This window comes from Hippoglossus hippoglossus, chromosome 1 (genome assembly GCF_009819705.1).
Source record: "Hippoglossus hippoglossus isolate fHipHip1 chromosome 1, fHipHip1.pri, whole genome shotgun sequence".
NCBI classification, from domain to species: Eukaryota; Metazoa; Chordata; class Actinopteri; order Pleuronectiformes; family Pleuronectidae; genus Hippoglossus; species Hippoglossus hippoglossus.
The window spans coordinates 6,885,040-6,896,874 of record NC_047151.1 but is presented as its reverse complement, the minus strand read 5'-3'; the positions used below and the strand labels follow the sequence as shown (position 1 = coordinate 6,896,874).

At 43.7% G+C, this 11,835-nt stretch overlaps 2 protein-coding genes across 2 annotated transcripts; both read left to right on the top strand.

The window, feature by feature from the left end:
• The first annotated feature begins 1,679 nt into the window (after positions 1–1,679).
• Positions 1,680–4,116, top strand: hmx1 (H6 family homeobox 1). Its single transcript, XM_034587703.1, has 2 exons — positions 1,680–1,968; positions 3,204–4,116. The coding sequence occupies exons 1-2, from the start codon at positions 1,680–1,682 to the stop codon at positions 3,821–3,823; spliced, it is 909 nt and encodes a 302-aa protein (XP_034443594.1). The 3' UTR covers positions 3,824–4,116.
• A 1,339-nt stretch (positions 4,117–5,455) lies between these two features.
• Positions 5,456–7,167, top strand: hmx4 (H6 family homeobox 4). Its single transcript, XM_034587271.1, has 2 exons — positions 5,456–5,798; positions 5,976–7,167. The coding sequence occupies exons 1-2, from the start codon at positions 5,576–5,578 to the stop codon at positions 6,548–6,550; spliced, it is 798 nt and encodes a 265-aa protein (XP_034443162.1). The 5' UTR covers positions 5,456–5,575; the 3' UTR covers positions 6,551–7,167.
• Positions 7,168–11,835: the final 4,668 nt, after the last annotated feature.

Here is an 11,835-nt window from a genome sequence, read left to right as displayed (position 1 = left end):
CTCAGTGTTAGGTTGAAGAGCATCATTACTGCTGATCCTGTGTCAAAGGGAAAGTTTGGCCTGAGGGAGCGGGGGTGGATGGTGGATGGAGGGTGGTGGTTGGAGGGTGGAGGGTGGAGGGTGGAGTTAAAAGGTCAGCGTCGCTGACTCCATTGAGTGAAATAAAAAGCTCAAATGTCTTGCCATTTCAACAGAAAGGGTAAAGACGCCCCTCAGCACTCATTTGAATGTTCCTGATGATGGAACAGAGATAATCTTATCTTAATCTGCTTGTTGAGAGCTGCATTCAGTGGAAACATGGGCTCGGACTTCCAATCAGTTAACTATTGCACACTGAGAACTAAAACCAGAGGTAGCTCGACCAAAACATGGGTCAACCCCAAGTTCACCTGCAGTGAAGCTGGAGCAGCAGAAGTTTGGTTTGGCACTTTACAAGTCTACATGGAGGATATTTTTTAAAAGATGGCACTTGCTGTTTTATGGAAAAAAAAATTGAGCAGCTAAAGGACTTTAGCCGAAAGTCCAATGTCAGTGTCCATATGCTATAATTATCAATTTAAGGTAAAGGGGGGAAAAAGATGTAGACGCAATTAACCAAAGTCTTTTCCATGCAGGGCTGTTTTACGCACTAAAATTATTATTTTTTTGTGTAGAACCCTGGGTTGAAACAGCTCAACCCTAAGGATATATGGTCCTGAAGAGAAAGAATCAACAAAACAAGTATCAGTTTTTTTTAGACCTAATTAAACTTTACATACAAACAGGCCTATTATCAACCATTACGCAAAGTTTGGATAACCTTTGACAGGAGCCGCATTTTCAAGACGCAGCGTTTCACATGCCATTGTGCATGCTCCAGTGCGCACGCGTTCAAACCTCGTAATCTGAGGTCAACAACATCATTGCACTCTGAAGCCCCAGTGACATACTGTTACACACAAGGTCTACTGTATAATAATGGTGAAAACACACAGTATAGCCTACATTTACCAAAACGTGTCTTCCACGTGTAGCCACACTTCATATAATGGCTTCACGAGCCTATTCAATGATGAAGACGTTTTTTTTAATTTTTTTATTGTATCTATATATTGGTATCAAAATAGCAACACAAGCCAACACAATCACTCCATACTGTCTAGGTGCCCTGCCAGCTGACAGTAAGCGCGTCCTATGCCACAGTGGAAGGGGGTTGGCTGCTGCCCCGGCGGATCTTTATTTTGATTTGCACTCTAATTGACCCAAATAAAGAGAGCATACCGCGAACAGAGGTTTTCTCCTGGCTGCGTGGCCTCGAGGGGACGGCCCTGCACTTGAACACACAGACACACTCAGCAGCAGCAGCGGCGGCGGCGGCTGACGCACGTCTCCCTTCGCTGGAAAACCCCATTTGCTATCGTGCTCGTCCAATCGCCGGGTGCCCTCGGCTCGTAAAGCGTTACACTTGACGTTGTCACTGTACTACTGCCGATCCGTCTCCCTGTCTCCCTCTCCTCCCGCTGGCAACGAGGAGATCCCCCCGTCCCGTCTCCTGCCATGAGTCCTCGTCTCATCCCAGTCCAGCAGCAGCGAGGCTTGAAGTGACTGCGTTCAAGCCTCGCTGGTCGACTTAACGCACGACCGAGACGGGACAGGCTCGGGCTTCTTGTGGAGAAACGCGCCGTGAAACACGGGTAAACATGCAGGAGAAGCTGGCCGGAACGCCGACCCCCACTTCATCGCGGGCGTCGTCGTTTTTCATCGAGAACCTACTTGGCAAGGAGCGGGACGGGCAGGAGCTGGCGTCGGACGGCAGTCGATGGGAAGCGGGAGCGGTGGAAATCGTCTCTATTGACCGAGTCCTGAACTCGCATCCTGCGCCCAACGGCTCCAGCTCCACGGCCCGGTCCCCGTACAGGGAGTCCCCGCTGCAGTGGTACCGCGGGGGGGCTGCATCCTTGAACTTCAGAGCGTTGGACACACCACACAGTGAGTATGAATATATCTGTTATGATTTCTGGAAATGGATGATTATTGAAGCCATGTGCAACATAGCGCGCCAGGGCATGGGCAGTTTGTTGCAGCCACTGTTGAAAGGGTGTAACATGGTGCTGCAGATTATCACCGTGTTATAATGGGCCATTGTCTTAAATAGAAGTCTCTGTAATTTCATACCGGAATTTTTCCATGATCCGCATCCTCTTTGGTCTTTATTGTGCAGCTTATACTTAACACCACGCATTTAAGCGGTTGGTGTTATTAGACTCACCGCAGTGTCGTTTATTTATTGATGTAAATGTATTTTTGGGCTTCATGAGAAGCAAGAGCAGTTGATAGAAAGCGGGCAGGACGCTTGCTGCTTCCCGCTTCATCAAGTAAAAGCTTCGATCACAGTGTGAGTCGTATGTGGAGCCTGAGCTCACAGAACTCTATAACCCCATTCTCTGGCTGAGGCGACTTGGCTTCTTGCGTGTATTTTGTAATCAATAGCTGCATACAGCAGGGGATATTTCATTGTGGTCCGTCAATACTTCGTAACACAATTTTTAATTTACGCAAAGGGATTACGTACAAATGCCCAGATTACAACTCAAAACAGAGGCGCAGTAACACTGTCGCCACGTCAACGTGACGCTTTTACGCACACCCAGTGCCATTTGGGGCACTCACGTGTCTTTACTCATGACGACAAAGTGCTTCTCTTAATGGTGTGCATTTATTTTGGATTTTAAAATTCTAAAATTTGAGTGGTCGTGTTCCTAAGTGATGGAGGCGTCATGCCCACACAGCAAACTTGTTGGAAGTTATTATTGAGTTACAAGCGTCAAAAGTTTTGCTGGGTCTATATGGCAGACTGTTGCTCTTGTCTTATCAGAAGTGTCACTACTTCCTCATCATGTGTTGTAATCCAATCAAAACGTTTTTAAGGTTCATGAATTAATTATAATTCATACATTATAATATGCAGTTAAGTCGAGTAAATATCAGATGGCAAAGTTTTATCTCTTCCAACTTATTTCAGTAATTTTCATTTGTTGCGCATTTCCATAAATATTTCATTCAGGTATATTACTTTATTTCGCCATGCCTCAACACACGAAGGCAATGCAAGGTATTTATTTGTATAAATAAAAAAATCAGAAAGCTGGGCTGACAGAAATTAGACTATCAGAGAAATATTAGCAATTGTGTCCTGTTTTAATGTTTTACAATTCGATTTTCAGGTCCATTAAGGGACAAGACAAGTGCAGAGGATAACTGCTGCTCCATGACGACCAGTGACAGAGGTTCACCTGCCGTGTCCGAGTCCATAACCGAAGGCAGCGACGAGACCGAGCAGAAAACAGGGGACAGCAACCTGACGGACGACAACGACGACGCGCCCCACGCCTTTAGCGCACGGCCGGAGCAGGAGTCCGACGCGAGCTCCACTCGGAAGAAGAAGACCCGGACCGTGTTCAGCCGCAGTCAGGTCTTCCAGCTGGAGTCCACCTTCGACATGAAACGGTACCTGAGCAGCTCGGAGAGAGCGGGGCTGGCGGCGTCTCTCCACCTGACAGAGACTCAGGTGAAGATCTGGTTTCAGAACCGGAGGAACAAATGGAAGAGGCAGCTGGCGGCGGACCTGGAGGCTGTTCACATCCCAAACTCCACGCAGAGGATTGTCAGGGTCCCCATTCTCTATCACGAGGGGCCCACACCCACCGCTGCTCTGGGCTTCCACCTGACCGGGCATCCAGGCTCTCCAGCCGTCGCGGGCTTCCCCAGCTCCTTCAACTACCCTCTGTCCTCGTTTGCTCACTCCATGAGCATGCTGAGGTCGCAGATGACCGGCTTGGTGTAAAGACTGATTCATATCAAACTGTTGAACACCACCGAATCGTGCAATAGTCCACAATGAAAACAGAAAACTGCTGACTGCACCCAAAGAGCCACAGAGAGTGTGACTTGTAACACAAAGTAATGCATCATCCCTACACCTCTGCGAAGCCTCTGCTCCTGTCACTGTATATAAACTATGACAACAGCCAGTGGAGGCTGGTCATGTGCTGTACGTTTGAAAAACACACGGATTTCTTTCTTCTTTTTACAAATTTATATATTTAAAGCCACGGGGTTTTTCCAACGTTGTCACTTTTTCACATAATAGTTTAATAAAATTATTCTAAAAAAACATGTTTTGTCTGTTCTTCTGTCGTTGTGTATAAAGCCTCACATTATGTATGTCAATCATAAAGTGTCAGGCTCACACAGAGGAGTGTTTATACAGAGAGAAGTGAATCCATATGTTCGCTGACACAAGCAGAGAACAAAGCTCAGAGCAGGAACCGGTGCGTCTTTTCGGAAATGACCAGAGTCAACCTTCATACATGCTGCTTCTAAAAGGACTGTGTAAGAAGGGCTTTGACGTGGGCCATAATATATCATTTTATTTCGACTAGCAACATGCAAATAATATACTGTTCATTAAAAACTTGTCAGCGGTTGGCAAACTTTATTGTTGCAAGTATTTGAAGGGAAGTTCCTGTAGAAAAATGGAGAAGAAGAAAAAAAAAAAAAACACATAAAAGGCCTATGAAAATGTGTTTAAAGATTTGCGCGCAGTTTATTCACGTAAAATTCTGTTTCCATACAGCCAGACGATGTGGATCAGAACAACTGTGGTGTTAGAGGGAACTAAACAAATGCTGGCTGTGGCTATAAGCAAAATTAAAAAAATAAAAAATAAAACAATATTATATTAGCAAAAAGACAATACTGCGATCTGAAGCTATGGTGTTTCTCTTTTCGCACCGTGTTTAATAGTACATACACATTAATAGGTTTGGGTTTTAAATGCAATAAACAATTCTTGTAATAATGATGTTAAAAATCAACTATTTATGTTGGACTACATTTTTATTTCTCTTCACGAAACCGTTTCTCGACTGAATGAAGCAGTAACTTCACTGAAAAACACAACTCAAACTCTAAATGATGAATCTGAGAAACATTGTGTAAATCTGACTCTGGAACAGTAGTAATAACAAAGCACGCAACTTGCAAATTTGCAAATCAGATTAAATAGAAAAACAAATCCCAAACTCTGACTTGTCTTAAGAACTCCCAGGAGGATGCAGAGACAGAACAGGCCACGATCAAACCATCAGCAGCTGCGCAAGCTCTCACGGCGCGCGCACGGATGTATGTGGCGTGAAATCAAACTATTGTATTATTGTTTTATTTTCCTGGGAGTACACTGCAGGACCCGGGTCTCCTTGCAGCAGATAAATGAGAATGATGGGGGAGTCCAAGGGGTTTGATTGGAGTGTAGCGGGAGGGCAGAGCAGCACCCCCTACCCTCCCATCCCCTCGCTGTTATTGGTCCGCACTGCACGCTCCTCTGGACCAATCAGCGAGGACCAGGCGCGCTCCATCCGGTGCATGCAGTAGCGGTGCAGGCAGAGCATCGTCAGCCCTGTAGTGTCTGCTCAGCGGCTGCTGCTATGCTCCGTGCACCATCGAGACCTTAGTGGTGAGATCAGCGTCCCGGTTTAGCGTGAACGGCGAGCAGAGTCGCGGAAGTAAACATAGGAGGACTTACGCCGTGGAGAATATGAACAAAGTGGAGGCACCATGTCGACCCGCAGCCTCTCTGAAATTCACTATTGACAACATCCTCAACCTGAAGACAAGCGGGAGGAACTGTGACAGCTGTCACCCTGCCGGACTGCAGGATGACTCGGCCACGGCGCTGCGTAAAGACGGGTTCCAGAGTCACCACGAGGAGCACGGGGCCCAGCAGAGGCAGGACCCGGGCAGCAGGCTCCACGAAAGCGGTAAGAGGGGTTTTGATGAATGTGTAGCTGCAGGCTGTGTGTAATAGAGACCTTCTGTCATCTGCGCTCACCATTACGCACAGCGCACATCAGATGGCATTGCACTCTCAAGTCAGTGTAGCACCACAGTTTGAGACTTCACCGCTGAGGGTTGAACGAGGTGTGATTTTGTTGCAGAGTTGAGGACAGACTGTAGCGGAGCGACAGACTCGGTCATCATCAGCCGCGGAGACCCGAGGAAGGCGGCGGAGGTGCGCTTCGAGAGCGGGGACAGCAGCTGCGACGACAGCAGCTCCACCACCACGGCCACGGACGCGCACAAGGGAGGCAGCCCGGGCAAGAAGAGCAAAGTGATAACGAAAAAGAAAACACGCACTATTTTTTCCAAGAGACAGATTTTCCAGTTGGAGTCTACCTTCGACATGAAACGCTATCTGAGCAGCGCAGAGCGCGCCTGCCTCGCCAGCTCTCTCCAGCTGACGGAGACGCAGGTGAAAATATGGTTTCAGAACCGCAGGAATAAGTTGAAACGGCAAATCTCGACCGAAATCGACGGACCCGTTAGCGATTTCCCCGAGACTGGAAAGCCCGTGGTGGTGGGACAGCTCCCGGCCTTGTACAAAGAGAGCAACTTGCTGGGGAGATGCCTGCTGCCCATGCCTCTGCCCGTGGTGTACCCGGGGAGTAGCACGCCTTACCTCTGCTTCTCAAACGCCAGCAAGTACTTCAGCCTGTACGACGGGGACGTATGATGGTTTTAACGAGAGAGACACTGTTCGGTGGTCTGTTGCCAAGTTTCAAAGCATTTACAAGGTGTTATAGATGGTGGGGCCGGACCTGCGGCCTTATGTTGATGAAGACTGCAAGTATAGAGGAGTAGTTACATATCACATACAAATAAGCTGATTCGGTATTATTTATTTTTCAGTCAGTTATGGGTTGCTTTTTATTGGCCTGGCACTAAACCTAAAGTTACACAAAGTTGTTTTTAGACAATAACAGGCTGGATAAGCTAATGATAGCCCGAGGGAGGCCTAAAACTATACCAGTCTCTACATTTTGTTAATTCCATGACATTTCATTATTATCTTTATTATTGTTATTATTATTATTATTATTATCATTATTGACAACAGCATTTCCAGCAGCCTAAAGCCACCAAAGAAATTACTATAGCCTAGCTATTTGCATGCATTTTCTGTATCATAATGGATTTTCAATTACTGAAATTATCTATGTATTTAAATGAATGTAATTAACATTTTATTCTATGTTTCACGCATGTCTATTTTTTTTTCTCAGTATCCTACTATTCCCTCTTTATTCCACGTTTGCCTATAGGCTCATTACACCATTTACTGAAACTAATTAAAACATCTTCATTCAAGAAATATTTCAGAGGGTTGATTCAGTATTTTCAGGTGAACTTTGTGTTTCAGACATCAATGGTTTGTTATTTTTGTATTATTACAATTAGAAGGCAATCCGCGTTGTGTTTCCATCATACAGACATGAATTTTATGGGTTAAAGAATGTGAGGTTTACTAATTGAAAGCTCATAAATACAATATAAAAAAAATCTAACTTTAAAAATCAGAAAAACATAAACATTTGGTCTCAGTAATGATCGATTATATCAAACTGTCTTAAATGACACCATGCCTTAATGGGCCCAAACTGCTTGCAGGCCCACACCCCCATTTTCCACAAACCTCTGAAACTTCTGAAAACTCAATATTCAATCTTCAATGGGGAGCAAGCAGTTTGTATAAATTGTATAAAATATGCATATATTCAGTATTGTTTAAAAAATGGCTATTTTTATATGGAACAAGATCATCAAACTGTCATTTTGAGTCTGTATTTTTTTTTTTTTTTTTAAAGGTAGAAGTCAAAATCTAAATATGTATCTGCAGCTAAAATTACTGGAATATTTGGGACACAAACTGCATGTGTACATTTTGATCCATTACTTTTAGATTTGACGGGCTACCTCACACACATGTATAATAAGTCAACAGAAAGTAGTTACACATTCAGATGAATCAAACTTCTAAGTTTCTCAATGAAAACATGTAGATAAACTCATCTATAAACTAAACAATGTTCTGTATCAGAAGATCAATAAAAGCCACATTTGGTTTCTTATGAAGAAACAAATATTATGGTCCTTGCAGTAAGTGGAACAGATGCACACAGAAGGTGAGGCTCGACACTTCCTATAACTTTCTGTGTGCGCCAGCGTTTAGATTCTCACTCTCTTCCTGAGCAGTGGCCACTCTGCTGTTGTACCACAGCCACATACACCAGCAGCCTCAGCATTATTTTAAGTGTACACAGTGGAAAGTTGTGCTCCCACTCCTCTGAAGCCAAGCCAAGGCTCATTCCTTATGGACTAGCTTTGAGTCAGGCATATTACTAAAGATTTGGGTTTGTGCTTAAGAAATAAACCTCAGTCTCCAGAGTGTATGAACACTCCAAACTAATCCCTAAAAAGGAAACCAGGCTATCTGCTTTCTGGATCTTGTGTTTCTATGGCTACGTGTCTTAGTCAATAATCTGCTTTGTGGAATGTGAAACTTTTTATTATAAATAAGAACTGATGCCTGAATATACTCAGGAGGATCTAGTTTATTTTAACTTATTGCACTGGAGGTGTATAAAGCAGTTGGCTTCAATTTTCAAAAGTAAATATTTTCTCCAACTGGTGAATCCGCTTATTCGGGATCTAAACTATATACCAAACAGGCAACATGTTATGAGTTGGTCTACTTTTGTTTTCTTTGAACAGAAAAAAACATTTTGGTAAAATACTGAGGTGGTAAAATACTGTGTGGGCCTCTGAACCACATATTTTTCCTAACGGGATGTTCTTCTGCTGAACTCCTCACACTTCATATCCCAATTCATAATATTGGAAGTTCACAAATTAATCTGAGAAGCTCAACTGTTGTTTGGAATCTTGTGATTTTCCTAATACCTACAACAATAATTAGATAAATTATTGATCCCTGCAGGGAATTGTTTTGCCCTCCTGCTACAATTTTAATATCCTTATTATGGGAGCATTCAGCACAGAACTAAACTCAATTCAACTTTCTGGTTTAAACCAAAATATCATGTAAAATTACAAACCATGAACTGTCGAGAGATGAATGAATGTGAGACTTGTTTTTTTCCACATATTAAAATTCACTATCTGCACAGACTGAGTTGAAAATCACTTGACCTTAGCAGTGCTGCCCTTTGACCCCAGTGCACTTTGCAACAACACTTACCATTTAAATTTGTATAATGTAAATATCAATCATATTCAATATAAAATCAAATCCTGGAACGCATTACATAACTTTTTTTTTTTTTCCGTGAACGGGATCAAACAGAAACAAAGAGCAGGACACTATTTGTTCATGATCGTCCAACTGCACCAAAAAATAAAGAAATATGTGAGGCATTTGTGTGCTTCATTATATGTGTGATTCAGAGACATGTGCGAGCGTGTGTGAGTGTGTGTGTGTGAGTGTCTGCCTCTATTCACCAAGGAAAAGAGGCCTTTAATGTCCGGCAGGCTGTCTCGTGTTTCAGAGCTACTAGAGAGAGTCACACCACTGCTCACTACCCACAATCCCTGGCGGCTATCTGCTCAGACATGACGGCAGACTGTCAGGATGCAAGGTGTGGCCAAATGATATAAGCCTAACTCCTAAGATGTATTTAATGGAGACATTAAGATGAAGATGTCCTCTGCAGCCTTGGACAGTAAAAAGATATTCTAATGTAAAGCTGTATTATGATGAACTACAATTACACATCAGACCTAAACGCAGTAATTCACCTCAGTGCCGGTTGTTAAAGTGCTAATTGTTTCAACCACTGTGCTCTTTTCATTTTGTCACTCCATCATCCTCACCCATTCTAACTGTGCTAGCCTCCCGCCTCTTTCCTTGTCATAGCTCATCACAGTAGTCTGTGCACTGAAGCCCGACTGTGTGTCATTACAACTGAATGAGAGGGACCTAGGAGAAGTAGAGTGTGTAACAAGGAGAGAGAAAAAAATGGAGGCATAGAACCAGTTGATGAGTGTGTGTTTGTGTTGGAAAACCTGCGATCGGGTTTGTATTGCTGCATGGGTCTGTGCCTCTCTATAGCGGAGGTCTGGCTGGTCAGGAGCAAGGAAGTGCTGTTTCTGTTGGTTGGAGAGCGGCTCGGTGTGTGTGTGTGTGTGTGTGTGTGTGTGTGTGTGTGTGTGTGTGTGTGTGTGTGTGTGTGTGTGTGTGCACATTGCTCCTGTGTAAACCTCAGAGGCAGCTCCTTTCTGCATGACTAGATGGGGGCCCCTCTCTCTGCTCGCCCGTTACTTTAACCTCTGTTGACCTCTCCCAGTCATCTGACAAAGGTCATCACCAAAGACGATGGGAGAGACTGTCCCCGAACAAGTTTCTTCAACATGAAAGCACAAAAAAGACTGTCACCAGAAGTTTGGACATGGAGGATTTCCTAGATATGCTCTAATTATGTCTCTATTCCAGCTCTATAGGCCAAATAATACATTTGCCAATATGTTGACAAAACATTCACAAATTAATGAGATAAAAAATATCAACCTCCACTGTGGGTTAATCTTATAAAACAAGAGATTCAAAAGCCCAATGTGTAAACAGCATTAGCAGGTGTTCTCTCCCACATCAGTGTATGGATTTCCCCCTGGGGGTGTCCCGATGCACTGGAGGGCAACCTGAGACCAAAACTACATGACACAGCACATCGTAAAGTAAACAACAAGGCTATTAGTTAGAGGTGGAAACCTGAGACACGAGGTCCGTGTATGTGTCACACTTAAAGACTGTTTGATGGTCTATTGATTTGCTCATTTAGTCAACCCCTCCCCCCCTCTCTCTCACTGATGCAAATTGCTTGAGGAAATTGAAAGATGGCAGAAGGGATGAAATCAGATAAAAGTAAGTGCTACGGAGACAAGAGGTGAGAGAGTGCATAGATGAGGGAGGACTGGACCGAGGCCAAACATCGAGCCAAGTGAGAGAGTAAAACTAATCACTTAAAATAAGTGAGAGTGAAAACAAATAAATATAAATGAATAAATGTAAAGAGATACAGTAGAAACTCAGCCAAAGCTAGCAAGTCTGTGAATGCGTGATGAAGTTTCTGTGCGTTTTTGGAACAACTCTTTTCAGCTACCAACAGAGACCAGTTGAGCACGTTTGTCCTTGTGTGACAATGAACAGATACATTATGACACTGTAAACTAAACTCTTCAGCATGTTAACAGAGCAGATAGGAGGCACTTGGAAGTAGGTTTTGACTGAGTTGTGCCATTTCACTTCTATCCCAAATAAATGACGGGACACCCTAAGCCAAGAACTGTGTTGAACAACTGTGAACTTTGACCCCAAGTACACAAAATACCCCAATGCACTTCTGGTGTGGGAATCTGGTATTGATGGGAAGCAGAAGTTTTAATCATGACAAAACTGTAGAGGACAATGATGGAAAAGTTGATTGTTGGCCTCTTTCAGTTCACTGAGTGAAGTGAAGAAAACAAATGATCATCTGAAACAACCTCGTACTTAATAATCTCACAGTTTGGCTATTTATCTTCAGCGGCTTTAACCCTAAAATGTTATTAATCATCACTGTGATAAAGTAACTCTGCAACAATAAACAATCCTGTTGAATTAATGTAAAATATAAATAAAAACCTTTTTCATTATATCTCTTTCTCAAAAAACAAACACAAAATCACACATACACACCCAATCTGTGAATCAATTAAAGAGCATCGTCTCCCACGCCCTCCCTCACGTCCTGTCCCCTCAGAAACCCTTCTCAGCATAATGTGCCATTAATCTACCACTGAAAACACATTATTGGCCAATCAATAGGTACGATGGAGGGATAGAGGCAGAGGAAAGAGGAGAAGGAAGGAGGAGAAGGACAGGAGGCAGGGGAAGTCTAGGGGGAGGCGTTTGAGCAAGGATGGGGGGGGGGTCAACACTTATCCATAACACCAGAGAATGAG

Coding starts and splice junctions, on each gene's coding strand:
- hmx4 (XM_034587271.1), top strand. CDS start 5,576: ATGAACAAAGTGGAGGCACCATGTCGACCCGCAGCCTCTCTGAAATTC. Junction 5,799..5,975: donor CAGCAGGCTCCACGAAAGCG/GTAAGAGGGGTT, acceptor ATTTTGTTGCAG/AGTTGAGGACAGACTGTAGC.
- hmx1 (XM_034587703.1), top strand. CDS start 1,680: ATGCAGGAGAAGCTGGCCGGAACGCCGACCCCCACTTCATCGCGGGCG. Junction 1,969..3,203: donor AGCGTTGGACACACCACACA/GTGAGTATGAAT, acceptor TTCGATTTTCAG/GTCCATTAAGGGACAAGACA.